General features: G+C 44.8%; 1 protein-coding gene across 1 annotated transcript in view; it reads left to right on the top strand.

Moving 5' to 3' along the window:
* Positions 1-22,828, top strand: part of EXOC4 (exocyst complex component 4) — a 358,562-nt gene that overhangs the window by 116,894 nt on the left and 218,840 nt on the right. Inside the window, exon 8 of the mRNA XM_060687047.2 lies at positions 22,073-22,218. Within this exon, the coding sequence (XP_060543030.1) occupies positions 22,073-22,218 (146 nt within the window). The remainder of the gene's footprint in view (positions 1-22,072; positions 22,219-22,828) is intronic.

Genomic DNA, 22,828 nt, shown 5'->3' with positions numbered 1-22,828 from the left:
AATTAGTAACACGGTTATTAAGTGAATCTGGCTTCCCCACAGACTTTGCTTTGCCAGAAGGTCACAAAAGGTGATCACGTAACTCCGGGACACCGCAACCGTCATAAATATGAGTTGCCAAGCACCTGAATTTTGATCATGGAGATGCTGCAAAGTGTTTCACATAAGTGTGAAAAACTGTCATAAGTCACTTTTTTCAATGCCATTGGAATTTTGAATGATCACCAAATGAACTGTTGTAAGTCGAGGACTACCTGTATCAACAACCAGCAAACTAGACTATTCTAAAAGTTTATCCACAGAATGAAGGGCTAATCATTCATGTGGTCAACCAGGTTACACAAGACAGTAATTAAAGCTCAGTGGCCATATTTATTCGTTTATTTGATTTTTATGCCGCCTGTATTATTGTTTAGCCTTTGAATATAACTTATGCTCCTTCCTCCTAATTTTCTCCATAACAACAACCCTGTGAGGTTGGTTTGGATTGAGAGAAAGCGACTGGCCCAAAATCATCCAATTGATTTCCGTGCCTAAAGCGGGATTAGAACTCACTGTCTTCAAGTGATTATGCCAAAGTCACTCAACTAGCTTTCATGCCCAAGGCAGAACTAGAACTCACCATCTCCTGGTGATTGGCCCAAAGTCACTCAACTGGCTTTCATGCCCAAGGTGGGACTAGAACTCACTGTCTCCTGGTGATTGGCCCAAAGTCACTCAACTAGCTTTCATGCCCAAAGCGGAACTAGAACTCACTGTCTCCTGGTGATTGGCCCAAAGTCACTCAACTAGCTTTCATGCCCAAAGCGGAACTAGAACTCACCGTCTCCTGGTGATTGGCCCAAAGTCCCTCAACTGGCTTTCATGCCTAAGGCAGGACTAGAACTCTCCGTCTATTGCCTATATCTTGAAAGAGGTTTTGGGAATACAGAGAATTGGACAATTGCACGTCAACATCCATGGTGCAGATCGCTGCTAGTCCTCAAAAATTTGTTCTATTTGAGCCTTCGCATGATCCTCTATGAATGAAGCCATCGGGATGTGCTCCAAGAGACCCATTTTTCCTCCTTCCAGACTCACGCCTGTCTTTTCACGCCACCTCCTTTTAAAGGCATAAAGCGAGGACCGTCGGCACAGCTACGCCTGCCATCTTGAAAGTAACAATGAGGCTTTTTGCCTAATCCCATTATTGGGGCCCGATATCATTAGATGCAAGGCGCCCTGTTCAGCTTCCCTTGATAACTTGATGAAAGAGAAGCTGGTTGAAAGACGGCTCCGGTGCAGGAACGCTTCCCCTGTAATGGAGCATGTTGGGGAAACATTATAATCCGCTTAACGCTGGCATTTGGGTAGCCTGGCGATGTGCTTTTCACAGCAGAATGGAAATGACAACAAGAAAAATGCGGGGGGGGAGCATGAATAAATAAAAAAAAAAACCAAAAACCCGAAAAAGCAAGAAATAACAACCATAAAAAAAAAAAAGATTGGTGTTGTTCTGCAACTTGGTATCTTAATCTCCCTCCCTCCCTCCTTTCCTTCCTTCCACCTCCCTTCTCTCCTTCTTCCTTCCTTCCTTCCTTCCTTCCTCTCTCTTTTTCTCTGTTTCTCCCTTCCTCTCTCTCTCTCTCCCCCTTCCTTCTCTCTTTTTCTCTTTCTCCTTCTCTCTCTCCTCCTTCCTTCCTTCTGTCTTTTTCTCTCTTTCTACCTCTTTCTCTCTCTTCTCCTTCCTTCCTCTTTTTCTCTCTCCTTCTTTCTCTCTCCCCCTTCCTTCTTTCTTTCCTTCTTTTTCTCTTTCCTCTCTCTTCCTTCCTTCTTTCTTTCTCTCTCTTTTTCTCTTTTTCTCCCTTCCTCTCTCTCTCTCTCCCCCTTCCTTCTCTCTTTTTCTCTTTCTCCTTCTCTCTCTCCTCCTTCCTTCCTTCCTTCTCTCTTTTTCTCTCTTTCTCCCTCTTTCTCTCTCTTCTCCTTCCTTCCTTCTCCCTTTTTCTCTCTCCTTCTTTCTCTCTCCCCCTTCCTTCTTTCCTTTCTTCTTTTTCTCTTTCCTCTCTCTTCTTTCTTTCTTTCTTTCTTTCTCTCCTTCCTTCCTTCTCTCTTTTTCTCTCTCTTTCTCCCTTCCTCTTCCTCTTCCTCTCTCCCTCTTCCTCCTTCCCTCCCTCCCTTTCTTCTCTCTCTCTCTTTCTCCCTCTTTCTCTCTCTCTCTCTCCTCCTTCCTTCCTCCCTCCCTCCCTCCCTCTCCCCTCTTTTCTTAAACCACAGCTTTGCACATCTTCTTTTGGCTCCGAGCTCCCCCATCTGGCACGGGGATTTTTTTACTTCTCTTGAAAATCCGACGAAGGAAATATGGGTTGTTTTTTTTTTCCTTTTTCTTCAGCCAGCTCATCTTTCCTGCTAGGTTCCTAGAAATGCAGCTGACACCTGTGCAGCCACCTCAGGTGTAATACATAGGAACGTAGGCTTAGAAGAAGTCATTGAAGCTGTGGCGTTCAATCTCTCGCGTAGGGCAAAAATCAAATTAAAATATCTCCTACAGGTTAGGATCTGGTTAAACGCAGCCATTGAAAGAGACTTTGAAAAATTCCCCTCACAGCCAGCTCTCTTACATTGTCCCAAAGGTGCTTTTTTCAAGAGGCAGCTGGACTCCCTTGGTTTTTCTTTGAAGACATTTCGCTTCTCATCCGAGAAGCTTCTTCAGCTCTGACTGCACGGTGGAGAACGGAATTCAGTCAGAGCTGAAGAAGCTTCTCGGATGAGAAGTGAGACGTCTTCAGAGAAAAACCTGAAAGTCCAGTTGCCTCTCGAAAAAAGCACCTTCGGGACAACCATGACCTGGAGAACTGAGAATCTCCACAGACATTTAATGTCGCTCTTACGCAGTTTTTCCTCAGCCTTAGCCATTTTAAGATGCGTGGACTTCAACTCCCAGAATACCCCAACCAGCAATGCTGGGGTATTCTGGGAGTTGAAGTCCACGCATCTTAAAATGGCTTCGCTTGAGAAAAACTGCTGTTACCATTAAGATGTTCTTAACATTTCTAGGGTTTGCTCTTTAACTTAACTTAAAATTTACGATCATTCGTTTAGCGATCGATGCAAACGTGCAAAATTTGCACGTTTGGTGACGGAGTTGTTTTTATGGCGGTTGCAGTGTCCTGGGGTCGTGTGATCTCCCCCTTTGAGACCTTCTGACAGGCAAAGTCATTGGGGAAGCCGGATTCACTTAACAACAGGGTTACCGACTTTAAGAACTCCAGTAATTCACTAAACCACTGTGGCGAGAAAGGTTGTAAAATCGGGCAAAACTCACTTAACGGCTGTCTTGCTTAGCAACAGAGATTTGGGGCTCAATGGTGGTCGTAAATCGAGGACTACCTGCATTTGATACATTTATGCTGCGCATATGCTATGCTGTGCCATGCCATTCCTCGTAAATTTTCCCTTCTCCAATTCCAACACTCTGAATACGTACAGCTTAATTTTCAGCTTTAGAGCCCAACAAGCTAGCATCTGTCCAAAGCAGAAGGAAATGGAAATATTATTTCTCGTTGTATTCTATCCGTTGAGGTAGCCTTCAGTTGTGTTGGAAGAAATGTTCATTTGGGTTCGGTTCCAAGTGGGGAGAAAGACACTGGAAACATGGAAGCTGTTTAGAAAAATGGTTTAATGGTGGACAGGACCACATGGTTTGAGGTCCTGGGCAATACAGCACATGAGTGATCGATAGATCGATAGATCGATAGATCGATAGATCGATAGATAGATAGATAGATAGATAGATAGATAGATCTCACTCATGTGCTGTATTGCCCAGGACCTCAAACCATGTGGTCCTGTCCACCATTAAACCATTTTTCCAAACAGCTTCCATGTGTATATATATATATACACATTTGCAAAAGAAACACATATTCATGCTCCTCACGGTCTGAAAAGGCCAAAAACACATTCAATATTCAAATACGAACTTTCGTAAAATATATATATACATACATACACACTTTTGGGGCCCGCCTTAGAGCTTCCTGTTCCTGTGTAAGGGCAGATATCCTGATTGGTTGTCAGACTCCCATGGAGCCACGCAGAGGTAACTAACTTTGTAGGTTGTCTTGAGTCTGAGGCTTGGTTGAATCTTGCTGGGTAATGTTATCTTCCCAGGTGCCATGTGGTGAGATGGGTAGAGGGCTAATCCTATTATGTCCTGAGGGTGAAGGTCTTTTGTCTTGTAGATAGGATGGCCCAGTCTTTCTGGGGCTATTAGCAAAGGTGGGGGCTGCTTTCCAAGAGCATGTTTCTCCTTTTCTCATCCAGGGAGGTATAATATTCTGCCTTTTTAATATTTCCCAGCATATTTCATTCTTCTAGGAGAGGGATGGGGTGTTAACTTTCTACAGCTGAATTCCCCCCTTGCTTCCTCCTTTAGCATTGCAGATGTTCATTCAGTTTGCAGCTGACCGTTTTGCCTGGATCTTGTCCCCACGTAATGTTAACAAGCCAAATCATCGCATCCCATCCATGCTTGCCTTTTAATCTACCCTATCTTTCGGTGAAGCACTTTGTGTTCGTCTTCGTGAAATTCCTTTTCTGTTATTTACAGACAGTTTCTCTAACCTTTTAAAGTAGTTTTGAATTGTCTCTCTATTTTCAAGGACATCATCTGATGCTCGCAATTTTGTGTCGTCTGCAAATGCGTTTTGTGTGTGTGTGTGTGTGTGTGTGTGTAGAGTGAGGAATTCCAACCCATTTAAGACTTGTTTTTCCATTACCCTGTTCTTCTAGGAAATCCTAATTCAATGTTCTGGTTTTATTAAAATTAGCTTTTTTAAAAAAACAAAAAACAAAAACACCACAGTATAAAAGCTTAAAATTAAAGGATTGGTATAAAATTGTTCTTTTTAGTGCTGTAATTTTGTTTACCAGTGATGGTTTTTGTGTATCAGAAAGATCCATCTTGATAGATTAGTAGCTGTGTGGTGTTAATTTGTGACTTTAGATCACCGGTCCCCAACCTTTTCACCTTGGCGGCTACACCTGGCCAGGTGTGACGGGGTGTGTGTGTGTGTGTGTGAGAGAGAGAGAGAGAGGGAGGGAGGGAGGGAGGGAGGGAGGGAGGGAGAGAGAGAGGCTGTGAATCAGATTTATAGGAGCTCTGCTTTTATCTATCGAGATGCCATCCTACTGCTTGCAAAAGACAGTATATTTACTAAGCTCTTGCTTGACGAAGAGGATTTTATTAGCTTTGAAAAATAACAATACTCTTGAGGTGTAAAAAAAAATGCAGTTATAAAAGTTAAACTAAAAAGGTGTATTGCAAAGCAAAGAGTGGAATGATATAAGAGCCAATCTGGTGGTGTGGTTAAGGTGCTGGCCCAGAAACTGGGAGACGGTGAGTTCTAGTTCTGCCTTAGGGATGAAAGCTGGCTGGGTGACTTTAGGCCAATCACCAGAAGACTGTAAATTCTAATCCCTCCTTAGACCTGAAAGCTGGTTGGTTGACTTTGGTTCAATCACCACAAGATGGTGAGTTCTAGTTCTACCTTAGGCTGGGTGACTTTGTGCTAATCGCCAGGAGACGGTGAGTTCTAGTCCCTCCTTAGGCATGAAAGACAGCTGGGTGACTTTAGGCCAGTCCATCTCTCTCAGCCCAACCCACCTGGCAGGATTGTTGTTCTGGGGAAAAAGAGGAAGGGGAAAGAGTATTTTGTACGTTCGCCGCCTTGAATGACTTACAAAGTTATAAAGGCAGGATAAAAAGGAAATAAATAAATGTCTAAGTCAGAGGTCTTCAAACTTGGCAGCTTTAAGACTTGTGGACTTCAACTCCCAGAATTCCCCAGCCAGCTATGCTTTAAGATGGGTGGATTCTGGGAGTTGAAGTCTCCATATCTTAAAGCAGAGGTCTTCAAACTTGGCAGCTTTAAGACTTGTGGACTTCAACTCCCAGAATTCTCCAGCCAGCATAGTCCTCCAGGTCGTGGAATTTCTACAGACATTTAGCTATACAATTTGGGATGAACGCCCTTGGAATGGGGTGGGAGTAGGAATGGAGTTCCAGAGGGAAAAGAATTGCAGACTACAGGAGCTACTCAGGTGAGGACACAGATAAACCTCCAAGTGCTTCAAGGACCCTCTAAAAGGATGCAAGTGACCAGCTGTCTGCAAGGAATATAAATCCTTCCCTTCCCCACCATCCAGTCGGAGCTGAAGAAGCTGCTTGGATGAGAAGCGAAACGTCTTCGAAAGAAAAACCAGGAAGTCCAGTTGCCTCCTGAAAAAGCAAGCTTCTTGGATGAAAAGTGAAACATTTTCAAGGAAAAAAAAAACCCTAAGAAAATCCAGTTGCTTTTTGGAAAAAAACACCTTTAGAATAAAGATACGAAGGTCCTACATTACTACTGTAGGCGACTGTGGTGTAATAGTAGAATCTCACTCAAGAGCTACACTTTTGCAGTGCACAAAAAAAGCGGACTTGAGATCTTTGTGAGGGTGACTTGGGGACAACTATTGCTCTGAATCTTCTCCAGGGCTTTGGGCAACTCTCTGACTCAGAGGCATGAAAAGGAGAAGCGTAGAAGACGATATTTCCGTGGTCCTTCCTTCCCGTCTTCCTTGCTGGAGGAATATTATGCATTTTTTTTCTCCTCCCCCCTGAAGTGCCTGATTAAACTTGACATTTGAAAATGGAACTTTGTGCCGAAATGAGTACGGCACTTCTGAGTATTTTAATTAAGATGTTTAATTCCCATCAAACCTTGATAGTTCTCTTCCTTTCCCTCCCCCACCCCCCGCCCTCCACCATCCCGGTTTTTAAGGGTGATCCGTCGTCAACTTCTGAAATTTCCGAAACCTGTACTTAACCTTTAATCGTCATTCCATTTACATAGAAGTTCGAGCCTGATTAACAACTTTTTAAAGTTCAGGAGATTTTGGAGTACATGCAAGTAAGAGGACTTTTTTTTTTCCCTTCCCTTTTTTTCGTTTTTGGAATCTCTTATTAAGCGGCGGCATTTAATGACTCCTAAGGGCCGATAATGTTACCGTCTTGGCTCTTGTGAGATGCCTTAAGTAATTAGTCGGAAAGCTGGAGAACATGAATATACTTATTATCCGGGAGTTAACATTCTTGGTATTTCAACATGATGCTGCTCTCCTCTGGGCCGCTTCAACGTGGGGCATTTTTTGTTTTGTTCTGCATATTGTGTCCGACGCAAGCAGCCAGAACCACTTGTAAATAGATAACGCCAGCAACTGCCTTGTCTACCTCCTATGTCAGTGATGGTGAACCTTTTCGGCACCGAGTGCCCAAACCGGAATGCGTGTGCGTGTGCGTGTGCTGGTCTTCGGGTGTCTGGCACACACATGCACGCCGGCCAGCTGGTCTTTGCGTGCACTGGAGCACCGGAAACCTGAAGACCAGCTGGCTGATGCACGCATGCCTGTTTTTTTGGCTCGTTTTGGCTGCTTTTCAGGCCATATTTTGGGCTGGTTTTGGCCGTTTTCAGGCCATTTTCAGGCCATATTTTGGGCCGATTTGGCTGTTTTTAGGCTGTTTTCAGGCCATATTTTGGGCTGATTTGGCCGTTTTTAGGCTGTTTTCAGGCCATATTTTGGGCTGGTTTGGCCGTTTTTAGGCCGTTTTCAGGCCTTATTTTGGGCTGATTTGGCCATTTTTTGGCCGTTTTCAGGCCATATTTTGGGCTGGTTTTGGCCGTTTTCAGGCTATATTTTGGGCTGGTTTTGGCTATTTTCAGGCCATTTTTTTGGCCAGTTTTGGCTGTTTTCAGGCCATTTTCAGGCCGTTTTCCAGCGCTTTGGCGCTCACAAAGACCATAAGTGCTGAAAGCTGGAAGAGCAGCTGCCAACAGCGCGCATGCCCACAGAGAGGGCTCTGCGTGCCATCTAGAGCTAATCCTATCTTTGTTGGATCTTGGGTGAGGGCATTTGCTTATGAATAGACCTAGCTATCTCTTTATCTCTTAAGTGCTGACATCTGCTGGGGGCTATTGAGGAGGGTGGGGGCTATTAAGGGTGAGTCTGCTTCCTGCCTCAAAAAAAAAAAAAAACATGTTTCTCCATTTCTCATTCAGGGAAATATAACATTCTGCCTTTTTAATATTTCCTAGAATATTTTATTATTAATCATATTTCTATGCTGCCCGCTCTCCGAGGACTCTGGGCGGCTTACAGTATACTAAATAGCATATTGCCCCCCAACAATCTGGGTCCTCATTTTACCCACCTCAGAAGGATGGAAGGCTGAGTCAACCTTGAGCCGGTGAGATTTGATCCGCTGATCTGCTGAACTAGCAGTCAGCTGAAGTAGCTGTAGTACTGCACCCTAACCACTGCGCCACCTCGGCTCTTTATTCATTCTTCTAGGAGAGGGGTGGGTGCTAACTTCCTCCCTCCCTGCCTCCCTTCCTCCCATCTCTCTCTCTCAGACACAGAGAGAGAGAGAGAGGAAGGGAGAGGGAGAGAGAGAAATGAAATATCCATCCATTGGGGTGCTATAGGGTTTCTTAAATACCCATTTATTCCCCACAATACACAGACTTAGGTGTCTTGACCTTCTGGGTAATCATATGGGCCACCTGAAGCCTAAAGTTACTCTCGGAGTAGGGAATCAGTGGGCCTGCTTGTTGGTGGGTGACGGCACTAAGAATTGAGCCTGGAAGGCTTTTATAAAAAAATACTGCAATGTATTTAAAACTAATGTGGAATGGATTATTTCCTTAATCTACATCTTTGAGGAAGGTAGTTGATTTATTTTATTTTATTTTATTTATTTATTTTATTTTATTTTATTTTATTTTATTTTATTTTATTATTTTATTTTATTTTATTTTATTTTATTTTATTATTTTATTTTATTTTACTTTACTTCATTTTATTATTTTATTTTATTTTATTTTATTTTATTATTTTGCATTTTATTTTATACTTTATTATTAGATTATCCTATCCTGTCTTATCTTATCTAATTTTTTCATCGGCCCATCTCCTCCGTAAAGCGACTCTGCAGTCTAGTTACTGCCTTTTCCTCCTGTCTCAAGTTTATCCAATTGCTGACCTTTTATTTTGCTCGGTGAGCAGATGGATGTGGACAGCCAGTGGGGGAAAAAAATCTAAAGTAAATATCAAAGGTATTAGCTTTCACCAGCCTTTCAAGGCCTGCTTTGTCCTGCCTCGCGTTAGAGATCAGTTAGCTAGTCACTGTTAAAACACTAAATGGAAAATATCAACAAGACATTAATGCTGTCCACCATGGTGTCCCTTCTGGGTTTAGGGTGGATGGAAATGTATAGGTAGTCCTTGACTTATAACCATTTGTTTAGTGACCATTCAAAGTTATAATGGCCCTGAAAAAAGGGAACTATGCCCATTTTTCACACTTACGACCATGGCAGAATCGCCGTGGTCAGGTGACCAAAATTTGGACGCTTGGCAACTGGCTCATATTTATGACAGTTGCAGTGCCCCAGGGTCACACCAGTGGTGGGTTGCTCCCGGTTCGCACTGGTTCGCACGAATCGGTAGTAAAATTTCATAGTAGTTTTGAGAACGGGTAATAACATTGGCTGGCCACGCCTCCTGAACCGGTCCCCGGCCCGGTCGCCACTTGCTTACCCTGCCCACCTCATCAGAGGCTTTTTTTTAAAAATAAACTTTTAAAAGTATTTTTTCTACAACCTCTTCGGCCGAAAAAATGCTTTTAAAAGTAAAAAAAAAAAAACCTCTGATGATCGCACGGCTCAGCTGGGATCGCCAGAGGCTTTTAAAAGCATTTTTTTTCCTTCATTACCTTCATTATACCCCTCCTAAGGTAAACGATTTCAATGGAATTTGGAAACAGTTCCTAACATACGTGTTTTCTGGAGGAAGAGGGATACCACCACCAGAAGAAACTTTAAGATTCTGGAAGCAGGAATGATCCCGAGGGGTGGGGGAGCACTTGTTGTTTGTTTGTATTCTGTATACTGTTATATATTATATATTATGATTCGTGTATGTTATGTATGTTAATTTCTTTTTTTATATATGTTAATATTAAAAAAAAAATGGAAAAAAAATGCCTTTAAAAGCCTCTGGCGATCCCAGCTGAGTTGCCTGATCATCAGAGGCTCCTAAAAACATTTTTTTCTACAAGGTTGTAGAAAAAATGCTTTAAAAAAAAAAAAGTTGGCCACGCCTACCCAGTCACATTACCCCCACCAAGCCACGCCCACAAAATAAGCCACACCCACAGAACCGGTAGTAAAAAATTTTAGAACCCACCCCTGGATCACAGGATCCCCTTTTATGACCTACTGACAAGCAAAGTCCACAGGGAAGCCAGATCCACTTAACAACCGTGGCGAGAAAGGTCGTAACCTGTTGGCAGCACTCACTTAACAGCTGTCAATCGTGGTCATAGATCAAGGACGATCTGTAATCCTTTCGGGATTCCCCGTGGACTTTGCTGGTCAGAGGGTCGCGAAAGGGGATCACATGACACCCTCCCCCCCCCTCCCCAGGGACGTTGCAACTGTCATAAATATGAGTCAGTGGCCGAGCGTCTGAATTTGGATCGCACAACCACGGAGGAATGCCGCGGCGGTTGCAAGTGAGAAAAATGGTCCTCGGTCCCTTTTTTCAGTGCCGCCGTAACTTCAAATGGTCACTAAACGAACGGTCGTAAGTCGAGGGCCCCCTGTGCTCCATTTCTCTAGCGGTTGTACTATTAGACCATGGAACATCATCAGAGTTGGAATATTAAAGGAATTAAAGGTATTAAAGGAATACCGCAGAATTTCACAGAGAGGAAAATGCTGGAAACCTCATTCCTGCCTCCCGCTTTTGCAAAGCGGAAAATGTTTGTAGCTTTATGGAAATCAAGCAATTAGTGTTGACGATGAATGGCGTTGCAGCCGGTCTGGATATTCCTGCCATTAGCCGAGCCCCTCTTCCTTAGAGTTTTGTTTGCCTGCTGAAAAACTCTCTTTTGTCCTTGCACGGTAATAAACTCTGAATAGCGCATTACAGATGATGGCACTTGAGGATTAGACACACACACACACACACACACAAATCATAATAAAAATGCTCGAGCTATTAAATAGAATTCTTTAAGAGACAATTGGTAGGACAAAACGGTACGCAAGAAACTATTTGTCTGTGTATAGACTGTCTCAGATAACCAAGAGCTCTTTCTTTGTTTTTTTTTTTCCAATAAGAAAAACTGTCTGGAGAGGTTTTTGGAAGGCCTGTTGGATCGGAGGAGGGAGGGCAGGATAAGAGAATTGGAAGGGACCTCGGAGGTCTTCTAGTCCAACCCCCTGCTCAAGCAGGAGACCCTCTACCGTTTCAGACAAATAGTTGTCCAAACTCTTCTTAAAATCTTGCCATGTTGGAGCATTCACAACTTCTGGAGGCAAGGAGTCCCACTGGTTGATTGTTGTCACTGCCAGGAAATTCCTCCTTAGTTCTGGGTTGCTTCTCTCCTTCTCTCTCTAGGGCTGGTTTGGTAGACAGGATGTATATGCAGGACTTCTGAATAAAGAAACCAGGTTTGTTTGGAGCAGGACAGTAAACAGCAGCCTAATCAAACAACCACCAGGATCTTCTCCACCATCCTTGACAGTGCAAGTCATTTGGATATAAGCAGAGAGCAAGCCCTACTTCCTTCTAGGACTGATGATGTTACCTAGTTGGGTCATAAAACGTCTGCAAGAAAACCACCAAGCTCAGAGAACACCCAGGACCCCCACACCCCTTCCTTCCTTCCTTCCTTCCTTCCTTCCTTCCTTCCTTCCTTCCTTCCTTCCTTCCTTCCTTCCTTCCTCTCCACAAACCCCATCTCCCTTCTAGCACTGACAATGTTCCCTAGTTAGGTCATAAAACGTCTGCAAGAAAACCACCAGGTTCAGCACCAAGGACTCCACAATCGTCGTCCTCCTCCTCCTCCTCCTCCTCCTCCCCCTCCTCCTCCTCCTCCTCCTCCTCCTCCTCCTCCTCCTCCTCCTCCTCCTCCTTCACTCTCTTCTAGCCCTGATGATGTTGGGTCATGAAATGTCTGCAAGAAAACAACCAGGCTCAGCACCAAGGACTCCACAGTTGTCGGCGTCGGTGTCGTCCTCCTCCTCCTTTTCCTCCTCCACCTCTTCCTCCTCCTCCTCCAAACTCACTGCCTTCCAGTCCTGATGATGTTACCTAGTTGGGTCATGAAACGTCTGCAACAAAACAACCAAGTCTAAAGAGCACCAAGGATCACACAGTTCTCCTCCTCCTGCTCCTCCTCCTCCCCACCCCCTCCTCATTCTCTCCACAAACTCCACTCCCTTCTAACCCAGATGATGCTACTGTTCTGTCCCCGTCTCACACACGCACACAAACAGACAGCCGGGGGTTAAATAAACTGGCAGACAACCAATTCTTCCGATAAGACGCTTGGCAGCAACCCAGTAGCTGCTTGCCAAGAACTTTTACTCAATAAACAAAATACCCACAGTCAAGAATTGTCCAGTTCGTAAAATAAATCCAAGGCCGATAATGTTGCTTCCAAAGATGCAATGTGACTCGATAGTAGTTAGTTTTGTCCGTCACAGAGTCTGAATGGCCACCTCACCCCCTTTTATACCCTGTGGGGTGTGGTCCAGTGACTCAGCTAATCTCTGGCACGCCTTCCCGTCTGCTGCGCACGTTTCTCCCTGCGCCGCTGTCGAGGATCCAGCCAGCACTTATCTCCTTCGTCGCTGTCCACCTGTGGCTGCAGGGACGTGCTTGGCTCTGGGCCTATCTCTTGGCCTTCAGTGTCCTCCAGAGGCATTGCCAGAGAGGAGGGTCCTGGAGAGGGAGGCCTTGCCAACTCCTCTCCTTCACTCTCGGAGTCCTCTCCTGCTGATGACACAGGCTCAGGTAACGGAGCCACAACAGCTACCTAGTTGGGTTGCAAGAAAGCAACCGAAGTCAGAAAGCACCGAGGGACCCTTTTTAACCCTGTGGAACATGCCGTCAGAATGGAAGATTTTTTGGAGGCTTCCTGGCCTATTTCAGATCTACAACTCCTGTCTTAACCTCTAGCCAGCCTAGAAGCCTTGGGTTGCAAGGGGAAAGGACCTGAAAATGGAGGGAAAGGAGGCCAGGATTCCTTTGCAAGGCTTGTTGCTGGCCTGTTGAATAAATCATGGCTCCTACAAATGTGGATCAGTATGAACACAACTGCTTGTCACTCAAAGGATGAATTGCTGGAGGGCAGAGAAGGATAGGACGTTTTTGTGCAATGGAGTTGAACATTTCCTGCTGATCTTCCTTTGTTCTGTTCCGTGTGCAACTCTATAAATTATGTAAAAACTGGGATATTCGATGCACTAAGGTTTCAATTCATTTTATTTTATTATTTATATTTTTGCAGGGCTGATACGCCGCAGCGGTCAGAACCAGCTCTGGGCATTACATATTGGGCAGTTCCCCCTTTTGTAACGTTGGGATAAAAACATACAAACCTGAAATGCACATGCCTAGTTTAATTTTGGTTTTAAAGCTGATTTCTCCCACTTGTAATGTCTTAAAATAACAGAGGAACTCATAAAAATGATATAATCAGAATAAAAAGAGTCCAACCTCCTGCTCAAGCAGGAAATCCTACATTATTTCAGACAAGTGGCTGTCCAGTCTCTTCTTAAAAGCCTCCAGTGATGGAGCTACCCACGACTTCTGGTGGCAAGCTGTTCCACTGGTTAACTGTTCTCACTGTCAGGAAATTCCTCCTTAGTTCTAGGTTGGGTCTCCCTTTAATGATCTTGCATTAATTACTTCTTACCCTGCCCTCAGCGGCTTCGGAGAACCTCCTTCCGTGTCTGACAACCTGTCAGATATTGGAAGACTGAAATGTCACCCCGAATCCTTCTCTTTCTTACACTAGATAAACCCAGTTCTCACAACCCTTCATAGGTTTGAGACACCCAATCATCCTTGTTGATCTTCTCTGAACTCTTTCTAGAGTCTCAACATCGGTACCCAAACCCACCTGCAATGTCTGTCCGTCCTTCCTTCCTTCCTTCCTTCCTTCCTTCCTTCCTTCCTTCCTTCCTTCCTTCCTTCCTTCCTCCCTCCCTCCCTCCCTCCCTCCCTCCCTCCCTCTTCCTTCCTTCTTTCCTCCCACCCTCCCTCCCTCACCCACCCACCCATCCCTCCCTCCTTCCTTCCTTACTTCTTCCCTCCCTTCCGCCCTCTCTCCCCCTCCTTCCTTCCTTCCTTCCTCCCTCCCTTCTTCTTTCCTTCCTCCCTCCCTCCCTTCCTTCCTTCCTTCCTTCCTTTCTCTTTCCCTCATTCACTCCCCTCTCCCTCCCTCCCTCCTTCCTTCTTCCCTCCCTCCCTACCCCTACCCCTCCTTCCTTCCTTCCTCCTTCCCTCACTCCCCCATCCCTCCCTCCCTCTCCCTCCCTCACCCCTCCCTCCCTCCCTCCCTCCTTCCTTCCTTCCTTCCTTTCCCTCACTCACTCCCCCATCCCTCCCTCTCCCTCCCTCCTTCCTTCACCCCTCCCTCCCTCCTTCCTTCCTTCCTTTCCCTCACTCACTCACCCATCCCTCCCTCTCCTTCACTCCCTCACCCCTCCCTCTCTTCCTCCTTCCTTCCTTCCTTCCTTTCTCCTTTCCTCATTCACTCCCCTCTCCCTCCCTCCCTCCCTCCTTCCTTCCTTCTTCCCTCCCTCCCCCTCCCCTTCCTTCCTTCCTTCCTTCTTCCCTCCCTCCCTCCCCCTCCTTCCTTCCTTCCTTCTCTTCCTCCCTTCTTCCTTCTTTCCTTCCTTCCTCCTTCCTCATTCACTCCCCTCTCCCTCCCTCCTTCCTTCCCTCTTCCCTCCCTCCCTACTCCTCCTTCCTTCCTTCCTTCCTTCCTCCCTTCTTCTTTCCTTCCTTCCTCCCTTCCTCCCTTCCTCCCTTCCTTCCTTCCTTCACTCCCCTCTCCCTCCCTCCTTCCTTCTTCCCTCCCTCCCTCCCCCTCCCCCCCTTCCTTCCTTCCCCCACTCACTCCCCCATCCCTCCCTCTCACTCACTCACTCACTCACCCCTCCTCCTTCCTTCCTTCCTCCTTCCCTCCCTCCCTCACCCCTCCCTCTCTCCCTCCTTCCTTCCTTTCTCCTTCCCTCATTCACTCCCCTCTCCCTCCCTCCCTCCTTCCTTCCTTCTTCCCTCCCTCCCCCTCCCCCTCCTTCCTTCCTTCTTTCCTTCCTTCCTTCCCTCTCTCCCTCCCTCCCAACGGATGTTTATTTTGGGATCCCGTCTTGAGCAGAAGATTGGACCCCTTGCTCTAAACGTCCCTTTTTGTTTTGATGCTGTGACTTTTAAGTCAGCTGAAAGGGAAGGAAGTCCAGTTGAGATGATGGCAAATAAAGAGAAGGTTCATCCAGGCTCAGCTCAAGTTAAATCGATCCAGTCAAGGCGAAAGGCCTCTGGGAGAGAAAGCGAGCTCGGCCCCCTCTCTTCTAAGCTCAAAGAGAGAGCGGCTGCCTCAACTGGGCCTTTGTAGACATTTGGGAGACTGATATGGTGGGGGGGGGTTAGTTTTGCTCTCCCCTCTGAAGTGCTAACTGGACTACAGCTAGTCCTCGACTTACGACCACAAAGGACTCCAGAATTCATGTCCCTAAGGGAGAAATTTGCGAAGTGAGTTTTGCTCCGTTTTACGACTTTCCTTGCCACCTTAGTTAAGTGAATCACAGCCGTCTTAAGTTAGTAACCCGGTTGTTAAGTGAATCTGGCTTCCCCATGGACTTTGCTTGTCAGAAGGTTGCAAAAGGGGATCATGTGACCTCGGGACACTGCGACCGTCATAAATGTGAGTCAATTGCCAAGCATCCGAACGTACATCACGTGACCGTGGGGACGCTGCAACGGTCACAGGTGTGAAACATGGTCCTAAGTCACTTTTTTCATTGCCGTTGTAACTTCGAACGGTCACTAAATGAGCTGTTGTAAGCCGAGGACTGCCTGTATTTAAAAAGCTCGTGATTAATTCTAGGAATGAAAAAATGAATGTTCTGCCAGGGATTGGTTGACTTCAGTGGTGAAATCCAAATTTTTTTAGTACCAGTTCTGTTGGCGTGGCTTGGTGGGCATGGTGTGGCTTGATGGGCATGGCTTGGTGGGTGGGTGTGGCAGGGGAAGGATATTGCAAAATCTCCATTCCCACCCCACTCCAGGGGAAGGTTACTGCAAAATCCCCATTTCCTCCCGATCAGCTGGGACTCGGAAGGCAGAGAATAGATGGGGACGGGGCCAGTCAGAATTTTTACTACCGGTTCTCCGAACTACTCAAAATTTCCGCTACCGGTTCTCCAGAACTGGTCAGAACCTGCTGAAACCCACCTCTGGGAAGGATATTGTAAAATCTCCTTTTCCACCTCACTCCAGGGGAAGGAAGGATGCTCTAAAACCTCCTTTTCCCTCCCACTCCAGGGGAAGGATACTGCAAAATCCCCATTTCCTCCCGACCATCTGGGACTCGGGAGGCAGAGAATAGAGGGGGGCAGGGCCAGTCAGAATTTTTACTACCGGTTCTCTGAACTACTCAAAATTTCCGCTACGGGTTCGCCAGAACTGGTCAGAACCTGCTGAAACCCACCTCTGGTTTGGGAGAACCTCTAGCTAAGATTCTGTGCAGTTCAGAGAACCCCCAAATCCCACTCCTGGCTGGCCCCACCCCGCCCTCCCCTCCCCTCCTAGGAGTCCCCACGCAGCCCATTTTGGATGCAGGTAAGTGCAGGGCGCACACGGAGGCTCAGGGTGGGTGAAAAATGGGCTTACCGGAAGTTCAGGAAGGCCGGAAACAGGCCTATTTCCAGAGGGCCTCTGGAGCCTGGGGAGGCCATTTTCACCCTCCCGGAGGCGCGAAGAAAGCCTCCAGGGCCTGGGGAGGGCAAAAGTGCCCCCCACCGTGGTGCAGGAGGCCGACTAGGCCACGCCCACCATGGCCACACCCACCCAGCAACCGGACAGAGAACCCCTTGCTGAAATATTTGAAGCCCACCTCTGGCCAGAACTGTAGCCTCTTCTCTTGCCCTTGTCCAAATTTGTTTAGCGTCCATGTCCAAGCCATTAGGGTTTCTCGCCCGGATGGCCGTCATCAGCCCCTCTTGCACAGAAAATCAGAAGTCCTTGTGATAAATGGACTGCAGATTTCACCGCCCCTCCTAAATCTTCTTCTTTATGCATTTGATTAACGCCGAAAAGGATTGTGATGGATGGCTTTGCCACGAATAATTAAACGCGGCAGGAGCCAATTCGCCTACCTCTTCTCCATCCCCAGGCAAAGAGGCCTAATCTCTTCAGCGAGTAGCAAAAACCCTGGGCTTGCGTAGTTCCAGACCCTCCAGCCTCTGCCTTCTACCCATCAAGTCCCGATAAGAATATATGAATGGAGTGCAGCCGTTCTTTGACCTACGACCACCATTTGTGTTGCTAAACGGGACAGTTATTTCAAGTGAATAGTCCCCGTCTTGTAACCTTTCTTGCAGCTGTTAAGTTTAGAATAGAAGAGCAGAGCAGAACAGAATATGGAATGAATAGAGAATGGAATAGGATAGAATTGAATGGAATGGAATGCAGAATAGAATGGGATAGGATAGGATAGGATAGGATAGGATAGGATAGGATAGGATAGGATAGGATAGGATAGGATAGGATAGGATAGGATAGGATGGAAGGGAAGGGAAGGGAAGGGAAGGGAAGGAAAGGGAATGCAGAATGGAATGGAATGGAATGGAATGGAATGGAATGGAATAGGTAGAGTAATAGAGTAAAGTAGAGTAGTAGAGTAGATGAATGGAATGGAATAGAATAGGTAGAGTAGAGTAGAGTAATGAGTAGAGTAGTAGAGTAGAGTAGACGAATGGAACGGAACGGAACGGAACGGAACAGAACAGAATAGAATAGAATAGAGGATGGGGATAGGATAGGGTAGGATAGGATAGAAAAAGAATAATAGAATAGAAAAAGAATAATAGAATAGAATAGAATAGAATAGAACAGAACAGAACAGAACAGAACAGAACAGAACAGAACAGAACAGAACAGAATAGAATAGAATAGAATAGAATAGAATTCTTTATTGGCCAAGTGTGATTGGACACACGAGGAATTTGTCTTTGGTGCATATGCTCTCAGCGTACGTAAGGAGAATAAAATACATTCATCAAGAATAAAAAGATACAATACTTAGTGATAGTCCAGGTTACTAATAAGCTATCAAATCGTACTAGGAAACAAAAAGATACAAGCGACATGGTTATAGTCATAAATGGGAAGAGATAGATACTAGTAAGGAAGAAAGAGAATAATAGTAATACAGTCTTAGTAAATTATTTGACAGTGTTGCAGAGTGATGGCATAGTGAAATGAATTGGGCTTCCCCACCCCACTCCTGGGGGAAGGATACTGCAAAATCCCCATTCCCTCCCCATTCCTGGGGGAAGTGTATTGCAAAATCTCCATTCCCACCCCACTCTGGGTCCAGCCAGAGGTGATATTTGCCGGTTCTCCAAACTACTCAAAATTTCCGCTGCCGGTTCTCCAGAACCTGTCAGAACCTGCTGGATTTCACCCCTGGATTAGACATGAGATAAAGTCTATAAACAACCGTAAAAAAGGAGATAAGAAAAGATGAAAAATATTAGATGAATAAACAAGGGGTTGAAAAATGTAATGGAGGTACTAGTTTCTGTGTATATCACTAGGTAAGGGGTTAATGGCTGAAAATATTACATTGCTTTACAAGACTAAAAAAAAAGAAATCTGTATTAAGCTCTAAAATGAGCAGGATTATCAAGAAATATGGCCAATGGTGGTAAAAATCACAGAGGAGATCTATAAACAATAATAAATTCAATTCAGGTTACTAAGAATCTGTTCCGATTTGGGTATCCTGTAAAATTGAATTATAAGTTCTTTAGATAAAGAACACTCTATTTTCAGTGTAGTACAGATCCATCGCTTCTTGGATGAGAAGCGAAATGTCTTCAAAGGGGGAAAAAAAAACCCCAGAAAGTCCAGTTGCTTCTTGAAAAAGCACCTTTGGGACTGAATCCATCTCCCTTTGCATCGTCTGATGTAGACTTTGTGTAAAAAAGGAGTTTCCTTTCCGGAGTGGAACAAGAAATAGGTAAGACGCAGAGCAAAGCAAACCACAAACATTTTTCTTTTGCCTGCAAGAAGAATAAAAATAGCGACCTCTTTGCTGCGAATAAATCTGAGATATTTACGGATAGAAACCGGGTTATTGCTATTTAATTGCATTGCTTTTAAAAAACAACAACAACAAGAAGCAATATTCTCAGTTTTGTCTGATTAGCAGCTTAATTCTTTTGGCCTGGTTGTTTCCTGTTAATTTGTTTAAATAAGAGTCGCACTTCGCTGTTCTGTTCCACTTGCTGCTGTCAGGGCTGCTCTATTAGGTTAAGGCAGTTTCCTCGCTGGGTGAAAATATAATTAGCATTAATTCCTCCATGTTCTTAGGAGATTGAGGTGTTGTCAGTGCCTTAATGTGCCTTAATCACAAACTCTGTTTTCCCTTTGGCAGCTGCTTCTTCTTCTTCTTCTTCTTCTTCTTCTTCTTCTTCTTCTTCTTCTTCTTCTTCTTCTTCTTCTTCTTCTTCTTCTTCTTCTTCTTCTTCCTTTTCCTCTTCTTCTTCCTCTTCCTCTTCCTCCTCCTCCTCCTCCTCCTCCTCTTCTCCTCCTCCTCCTCCTCCTCCTTCTCCTTCCCATAATTTTATTTATTTATTTATTTATTTTATTTTATTTAATATAATTTGTATGCCGCCCTATCTCCGTAGGACTCAGGGCGGTTCACAGCAATTTTTTTTAAAATTATTTTTAATTTGATTTATATGCCGCCCTTCTCCGGAGACTCAGGGCGGCTTACAATGCGTTAAGCAATAGCCTTCATACTTTTGTATATTTTTATACAAAGTCAGCTTATTGCCCCCACAAACTGGGTCCTCAATTTACCTACCTTAGAAAGGATGGAAGGCTGAGTCAACCTTGAGCCTGGTGAGATTCGAACTTGCAGTAATTGCAGGCAGCTGAATGTTAATAACAGGCTATTAGTCTGCTGTGCCACCAGGCTCTTCTAAAAACAAACCCAATAAAATGTAAAATACATAAATATGCATACATAAAATACATAAATGTATAAATATATAATTTAAACATATATTAAAACCCATTAAAATAATAAAAAAAAAACCCTCAGTCCAGGCTGGGCAAATAATTCTCATAATAAATACGGCTGACTATCAATCAGTGGCTTATTTTGATACGTAGAAAACGAGCCCTTGTATGTACAGGTACTGCTTGAGTTACAACCACGATTGGTATAATACAGGTAGTCCTCGACTTCCGACCACAATTGAGCCCAAAGTTTATGCTGTTAAGTGAGACATTTGTTAAGTGAGCTTTGTCCCATTTCACGACCTTTCTTGCCACGGTCGTTAAATGAATCCCTGCAGTCGATAAGTTAGAACCCGGTTGTTACGTGAATCCGGCTTCCCCATTGTCTTTGCCTCATCAGACGGTCGCAAAAGGGGATCACGTGACCGTGGGACACAGCGACGGTCATAAGTATGAATCAGTTGCCAAGCCGCTGAATTTTGATCACGTGACCATGGGGATACTACAAAGGTTATAACTATCAAAAACGGTCATAAGTCCCTTTATTCAGTGCCGCTGTAACTTTGAACAGTCACTAAATGAACCGTTGTACGTTGAGGACTACCTTATTTAGTTTATTCAAAGACAGTTAAAATACAAACCACCAAAATATTTTTTTTTCAAAAGGATAAAAGAAAAAAAACACCCTATTATTTTTCATTTGTCAAAAATATACTTTTTTTCCCCTGATCAATATTTCATTTCTTTTAATATGTCACGGGTTTAACATGGTTATTTTTGCATGCTTTATCATTACTATTTTATGGAACAGGTTCGTTTTAATTTAATGTATTCCAGGCCAGATGGGCAGCATACAAGTCTAATTAATTAATAAATAAATATGAATACAGTAAATACAGAGCAATGGGACCCAAAGAAGAGCTGTTTTGGGGTCCTCCCATCATTTTTACAAGTGGGAAGGGGTCTTGAGATGAAAAACTTCAAGGAACTCTGTGCTAGAGGTCAGATTCCCACGGAAGCGAGTACCATATTTAAGGATCTCTAGAAAGAGATTTCTAGATATTGTCCCAGAAAACGTTGTTGTTGTTAGTTGCGAAGTTGTGTCCGACCCATTGCAACTCCATGGACAATGTTCCTCCAGGCCTTCCTGTCCTCTACCATGCTCCGGAGTCCATTGAAGCTCACGCCAACTGCTTCCGTGACTCCATCCAGCCACCTCGTTCTCTGCCGTCCCCTTCTTCTTCTTTTGCCCTCCATGGTTCCCAGCATTGGGCTCTTCTCCAGGGAGTCCTTCCTTCTCAATAGGTGGCCAAAGTATTTGAGTTTCCTCTTCAGGATCTGGCCTTCTGAAGAGCAGTCAGGGTTGATCTCCTCTAGGACTGACCGGTTGGATCGCCTTGCAGTCCAAGGTACTCGCGGGAGTCTTCTCCAGCACCAGAGTTCAAAGGCCTCCATTCTTTGGCACTCAGCCTTCCTTATGGTCCAACTTTCACAGCCATCCATTGCAACTGGGAAAACCTTGACAATACGCACTTTCGTTGGCAGGGTGATGTCTCTGCTTTTTAGTACGCTGTCTAGATTTGCCATAGCTTTCTTCCCCAGGAGGAAAACATAACAATGCTAAAAAAAATTTGTAGAAAATCAGCATTGTTACATTTTGTGGGACAATCTCTTGAATTTCCCACAGGGTCTCTTCTTCAGGGTGATTGAATCCTGCCCAAAGATCCCATTCACTTCCGAAAACGTTCCTGTTTTCTGGAACAGCTTTAAAAAATGACAATTTCTACTGGCAAGAATTTACCGCCTTTGTCCAAAAACACCTCCGTCTTTCAGCTGAGCCGCATTCCTGTTCAGTTAAAGTGTGATTTATTGATATCGGCCTTTCAGGGATTCCGTTGGGTTGAAACTCTCTCTTTTTTTCCCTTCTTCTTTCTTCCAGATGCTGCTGACAGAATACCTGGACATGAAAAACACACGCGCCTCTTCAGAGCCTTCAGCTCAGCTGAGCTACGCCAGCTCCGGAAGGGAGTTTGCGGCATTTTTTGCAAAAAAGAAACCTCAAAGGCCCAAAACCTCTTTGTTCAAGTAGGTGCAGCTCTGTTTTTTTTTTCACCCCCGAGTTGTGTCTGATGTGGAAAAGAGTCCTGAAGTCTTCCGTGCTTCCTTCTCTTTTTTTGAGAGCCCACTCATTTGCTCTACGGCTAGTCCTCGACTTAACGTCCACAATGGACCCCAGAATTTTTTTTTACTGAGTGAGAAATTTGTTAAGTGAGTTTTGTCCCATTTTGCAATTTTCCTTGCCGCAGTCGTTAAGTAAAGCACTGCAGTCGTGAAGTTAGTAACACCATTATTAGGTGAATCTGGTTTCCCCATTGAGTTTGCTTGTCAGAAGGTCGCAAAAGGGGGTCATGTGACCCAGGGACACTGCAACTGTCATAAGTACAAGTCAGTTGCCAAGTGTCTAAATTTTGATCACATGACTGGAACAGTGGTAAGCGTGAAAATGGACATAAGTCACTGTTTTTCAGTGCCATTGGAACTTCAAACAGTCACTAAACAAACTGTTATAAATCAAGGACTGCCTGTATTTTGAGGGCATGTATCTATATGTCTCCCCTCAGACGGGGAGGTTCCTTGCCTGAGAGACTCAAAAAAGGTGAAAACTCAAATCTAGAAAATGTGAGGGTTGGAATTG

Source organism: Pantherophis guttatus, chromosome 7 (genome assembly GCF_059756535.1).
Source record: "Pantherophis guttatus breed Tessera chromosome 7, ASM5975653v1, whole genome shotgun sequence".
NCBI classification, from domain to species: domain Eukaryota; kingdom Metazoa; phylum Chordata; class Lepidosauria; order Squamata; family Colubridae; genus Pantherophis; species Pantherophis guttatus.
This window is presented reverse-complemented; position numbering and strand designations above follow the sequence as displayed.